Below are 5,765 nucleotides of genomic sequence, written 5' to 3' on the forward strand. Positions count from 1 at the left end.
ATATTGCAGCATGTAAACGTTTAAGTTTGCCATAATTGGTCAATATACAAAAATGGAATATCTCACTTTTATTGATCCTCTAGTCTACTATTAGCCCTCCACTTTATTAATGGTAATTAACAAGCTGAGCTCTCTTTCACAACAACCAGTTAAACATAAATATTATTTCCATATATATTACCAACCGCAAATGCGAATTAGTATAAATACCTGATAACTTTTATATCAATAAAGATTATTCTATTCTTAACAAAATACCTTTATAAGTATTATTTATTTCTTATCCAATAAGAAAACTCTCTCTTCAAACTCAACTCTAAGGATATTACATAGCAGCAATTGTGAGATCTTACTAGTTATTAAAAGCTTTACATGTCTTTTTTTAAAAACAGTTACCTGAATCACCAACACGTAAATAAGTAAACCTACAGCTTGCTTCGCATACTGCAGTTAACTTAACGGAATAAGCATTTTTACAATTGCGAAACATCGAACCATAAGCAGCTGGCAATGGCTTGTGAATCACTATGTTTTTACCATCAAGAGCTCCAATCACATTAGGCAAACGCTAATCCTTGTTATCATTGTCATGCCTTGTTTGTGGAAATTCAAAACCAAGAGCGATATTGGTTGCTCTTTCTGGATCTGTTAGCTTTGATTTATGATGCCTAAGTACATCTCTAATGGTTTGACATGTCCTTGTTGTAAAATTACGATAGCTACCATAAGATACTCCAAGATGCATGTATATATGTCTATATCTATGATAAACATTTGAAATTATTAATAGTGTTATGGCAATCTGTTGGTATACTCGCCGTGCGTTTGGAACATCTAATGTAAGCATTGGATGTACCATCAGCCTGTTAAATAGCTAATCAAACGTAGTTCGTGACATACGTAAGTAGCACGATAACTAAATACTCTACTGTTTACATCAAGAAACTTATCTAGAGTAAAGTTGTTGGTTAGGGTTATCCAGATCAGTGAGTCTTGGGTGTTAGCATTCAAACCAAGAATATGGAGCAATGACACGGCTATTAACTCTACGTGTCCTAGTGGCCATGAATACAGGTAGGACCCGAATGGAAACTCCTTACTGACGACAGAATTCCATTGCCATAAAGTCGTACTGCAGTTACTGTTGTATCAAATAATGGCTATAGTTTTGATATTCTTCTTCCATTTCTTCCTCTATTAGTTCAATTTGTTGCTGATAAACCATTATTTGTTCTAAAAGATCAATTTCTGAATTATCAAATTTGGGGCAAAACATAATAGTATATTCTAGTGTTTAGAAAAATCAGGACGGCCACAAAAAAAAAAAAAAAAAAAAATGGACTTGTAATGTAATTGGAGAGATAAATTGGAATTGCTTGTGAAGGGCCTTATATACATACCATTGGCATTATGTGTAGTAGAGTGGAGTGTATTTTTGTGATTTTATTTCTGTGGCTTTACCAGAGAAATGCAGAAGAAAACAATAAAATTTTTAGGCACACTATTTTCGTATAAGAAAAATGACCAGGTTGTTAATTCCCTTTATTCAATAAAGAAGGTTATACATAATTTGATATAGCAGATTTGAACCCATATAAATTCATTATAATTGTCCAAGTTTAACTTGTAATCATAATTACAAGGATAAGTCATATATGTTGTGATGGAACGTTATATAATAAAGGAAAATAAAAAGAGAAAGAGAAAAGAAAAGAGAAAAGGAACAAAAGGAAGTATAGTTAGTATGAGACTATTTTTTATTCAATAAAAGAAAAATAAAATAAAAAAATAAGGATTAAAGGTTCTTCGATTATTTTGTGTCTAAACAACTGCTTATATTTATACTAATGAATCCTGAATCAAAGAAACAAAAGAGATAAGTCATGAAACAGTGTTAGTATTCAGATATATACGTCTTGTTGCTTCAAGAATCTGGTATCTATAGATTATCTATTGGGTGTTATAATGATCTGATTAAGGTTTTAAATTGTCTAATTTGAGTATATGTTCCTGATATTTTTTATAGCTTTATTTTATTGGATCAAAGACGACCTGAATCCTTTGTCAAGGTTATAAAAATAAATATTTCAGAAATAATACGATGTTTTATAGTTGATACATCTAGACGATTGAATGTCAATAAGAAGTTTTATATTATTTTACAAGTTGTTATATACAGATTTTTTATTTTGTATTCAGGCTTATAGTTTATCCTGTATTATGTAATTCATCTATTATAATATTACTTATGATCATATCCAGAGCTTGTTCTACAATAGCCATGATTATAAAAAAGCTGTCATGATAAAAAAAAAAAGGAGGTCTCATGATCAAAAAAAGGGGAGTTATGATAAAAAAAAAACTGTGTCATGATAAAAAATAGCATCATTTTCTTCCTATTTTAAAAATGATTATTTGCCGTGAACAGGCTGTTTGCATTTTCTGTTCTGAAGATTTTAATGAAGAAAATGCTGCTAGATGCTCCAAAATAATAAAGGACATTGGTAATATAGACATTTGTTATTTACAGGATTCTACAGATCCAGTTCTAGTTTTCAACAGAAGAATAAAGGCTTTACCATACAAATTCCTTCGCTATATACCAGCTATTAAGGAATCAAAGCCAAAAATATCATCGCAAGAAGAAATACAAGAAATACAAGAAATACAAGAAATATAATCAAGTAAGTTTGAGTAATAACTTCATATTGGAGAATCGGTTTGTCTAATCTTTGTTTTATCACTTTTTATATATATACATAGACTCGGTGGCTCAGGTTGTGCAATTTATAAATGAGGCGTTCATACCTTTCAATCCTCATAATAATGCGGTCTATGATTTCAAGCACTTAACCACAAAAGATATATTTCATATTGTATCGATGTATACTGATTATTTTGATGATAAGAATCTTAAATGCTTCACAACTTGGTGTAGCCGAAAAAAACTGCATTTTTTCATAGCGGTTGAAATAAGAAAAAAACAAAAAAGTGAAAATGGCGTCGTAGAAAAACGAATTCGACCATTATACATTTTGAAGCAAGAGTTCTTTGGTAATGTTTAACTATCAACTTTACAAATGTAATTTTTAAATTAAATTACTTTTCTTTATAGCTAAAACTGTTTCAGCAATAACAGAATACCCTTTGAACAATAAATTATTTTTAAAGAATATTGAAGAAGAAGGTCGCGAATTAACAGGCTACATAAGGAAATCAAAAGGAGAAGAAAAAGATGATGTGCGAGTCAGATTATTAGAAGCTATGGCTAATAGGCTTACAGAAAGATGCTCAATTAAAACTATTTATGTTTCCCCCTTTTCTAACAGCATGGATGAAATTGCTTCAAGAGATTTATGCGAGAAGAGCAAATCCTTTGTAAGGCAAGTAAATAATGTGTCTGGTAGTGTCCAAGGTATAATGCGTGTATATGTATTCCCAAAATAATCATAATTGATATCGTTTTTCCTTTTAGACATGATGAATCATCTCAAAACTACCAGTACTGATATATGTTTGATCGTGATCGACTTTGCGGGCCTATCAAGGAACTGCAAAGATATAAGATCCTTTGTCAGGTAATGAAGAAATAGACACTTTTTATTGACTTACTCATAAGCTTACTCTTTGATAGATCCCACCCAAAGTTAAAGAAAAAATATTAATTGATCTTTTACCAGTAAACAACACAGTTAAAACTTTTACTAGAGAAGATATACTGAATGATCATAAATTCATGGGTGATTTTCAATGCAGAAAGGCTCCAGTACAAAGATCTTTATAAGTAAAATCATTTTAGAATTTGATTGTTATAACCACTAAAATATTATGGAACGTATAATATGACTTGTAAAATATCAAATAAGAAAATATTATAATAAAAAGACATAAAAACGTCAACGAGACTGAACAATGGTTCTAAAGTCAATCACTTTATTTATGAATTTAAATTGATAGAGTATTTATAAGAATTGTTAAAGAAGACTGAGATAAGATGTGAGTCAGAAAAGCACTAGTTACGACCGAATAAGATATGTTATGGATAATGAAATCTTAGAAGCTCTGATAATATTTGATGGAATGGATCAAGAAAGTTTCAGGAGAATATAGATAGAACTCCTTGAATAAATTTATGATGACAGAATGCGAATGACTATATAAACAAAAAAAAACCTGTCTAGCACCCTTTTAAAATTAATAAAATAATTAGTAGATACTCGAGTATTAAGGATTTCCAATTAGTCTAGTAAACCTTTTTCCTTGTTGCAGACAAAACTTTGTGTTTTTTATATTTCGAATATTCTGCATTTACTCTAAGACGAAACACTAAAAAAGAATGTTTAGGATTATCTTCATAACATAGTTCTAAATCTCCAATGTTGCCTAGACTTATTCTCTTCGTTGAATTCTTCACAAGAAAATATACACACCTCTTGTTCACGAGAAATGTTGCACATTACTATGATGATGATATTCTTTAGTAAAGCAGACAAAATAAAAAAATTAAATACACTGGTTTAGTGTCTAAAACTAGATTACTTTATATTAGATTCTTTCTGATTTACGTCGCTAATAAAAACCAATAGTAAGGTGTCTTAAGCATGCCACCTTTTTTATGATGTACAACGGCTTTATCTTATAAAATATAATGTAGGTCGCTCTAATGGTCAGAAGGTTATTGTGTGTCACAATTATGACTATAGCTCTCGGGACGATTAACTATGTATTCGCTGTCTTTTTTTCTTCATTATTCAAAAGTTTCTACATACTATGGTTACTTTTTTATTTGAAAATGGAGATGGCAAAGTTTTTAGTGAACATAGAAATGAAACTCATATATACGAAATGGAGATTGACAACCAACAATATCCCTTAGAACAATTGACAAGCTACGACCAGTACATAGATTTTAAATCACCTGAAAAAACTGACAAGAATGAAAATCGAAGAGCTAGAAGTGGAGTTAACTAATCGACAAACTCTGGAACAACGTATAGTGTCGATTCTGGTAAAGAGTTTTATTTTATTTTCTTTTTTGTAGTGGTGTGTGAATAAAATGTACCAAAATTTATTTATTTTTTTTTACGTTCTACGAATACTTTCTGAAAAAGGTGTAAGCTCTCTTGTAAGCACAGTATTTTTTTTAGTTATCACATGCATATACTTTCTCTTTTAAGGCATTGGTCATACATAAATATTATTTCTAATTATACTAATGCTTAACGATATCTATGTAGATTCAACTGAATGAAATTTTTTATTTTCTTTCTCATCTCTTCCAACTAAATTCTTCTTAATTACTATCAATACATGGAATAGACAATGAACAAATTATTTAAATCATTTTATAAAAATTCAATAATCATAGAAATTATTATAGCATCATTCATTATTACAAAGATTATATTTTCAAGTTTAAATTAAATTATACAAATAGAAAACATTGATTTGAATTATACGATTTGTATTATTTTAAAGCGAATACAAAGCTTTTGTATTAAAAATAATACTAATTATTAAATGGAATTTCATCCGTGAACAGAACATTCAGTCATGTAATCATGCTTCGTTGTCTGATGAAACATAGTTAATATCCGAGTACTGAGTGACTAAAAGTACCATTCTACGTTAGATACAATTAGTTAAAGAGTCTCGTTATTGTTTTAATAAAGAAAACAAAAACAAAAAAAAATAAAAATAAAAAATTTTAAAGTTTAAATACTTTTTTTTTAGAGGAAAGTTTAACAACGTGACTATCATTATTT

The 5,765-nt window shown here is 29.3% G+C and overlaps 2 protein-coding genes across 2 annotated transcripts; one reads left to right on the top strand and one right to left on the bottom strand.

The window, feature by feature from the left end:
* Nucleotides 1-382: 382 nt before the first annotated feature.
* BX663DRAFT_556358 (uncharacterized protein) lies at nt 383-745 on the bottom strand (the record flags this gene model as incomplete). The annotated part of the gene is made up of 2 exons (XM_051531708.1): nt 383-546; nt 616-745. The coding sequence occupies 2 exons, from the start codon at nt 743-745 to the stop codon at nt 383-385; spliced, it is 294 nt and encodes a 97-aa protein (XP_051377787.1).
* A 1,663-nt stretch (nt 746-2,408) lies between these two features.
* BX663DRAFT_526930 (uncharacterized protein) lies at nt 2,409-4,056 on the top strand. The gene is made up of 6 exons (XM_051529970.1): nt 2,409-2,684; nt 2,764-3,054; nt 3,116-3,415; nt 3,476-3,578; nt 3,635-3,849; nt 3,958-4,056. Exons 2-5 carry the CDS (start codon nt 2,883-2,885, stop codon nt 3,663-3,665), a joined length of 606 nt encoding a protein of 201 aa, XP_051377788.1. The 5' UTR covers nt 2,409-2,684; nt 2,764-2,882; the 3' UTR covers nt 3,666-3,849; nt 3,958-4,056.
* Nucleotides 4,057-5,765: the final 1,709 nt, after the last annotated feature.

This window comes from Cokeromyces recurvatus (genome assembly GCF_025118155.1).
Source record: "Cokeromyces recurvatus strain NRRL 2243 chromosome Unknown BX663scaffold_49, whole genome shotgun sequence".
NCBI lineage: Eukaryota > Fungi > Mucoromycota > Mucoromycetes > Mucorales > Mucoraceae > Cokeromyces > Cokeromyces recurvatus.

Coding starts and splice junctions, on each gene's coding strand:
- BX663DRAFT_526930 (XM_051529970.1), top strand. CDS start 2,883: ATGTATACTGATTATTTTGATGATAAGAATCTTAAATGCTTCACAACT. Junction 3,055..3,115: donor TTTGAAGCAAGAGTTCTTTG/GTAATGTTTAAC, acceptor TTTTCTTTATAG/CTAAAACTGTTTCAGCAATA. Junction 3,579..3,634: donor GATATAAGATCCTTTGTCAG/GTAATGAAGAAA, acceptor ACTCTTTGATAG/ATCCCACCCAAAGTTAAAGA.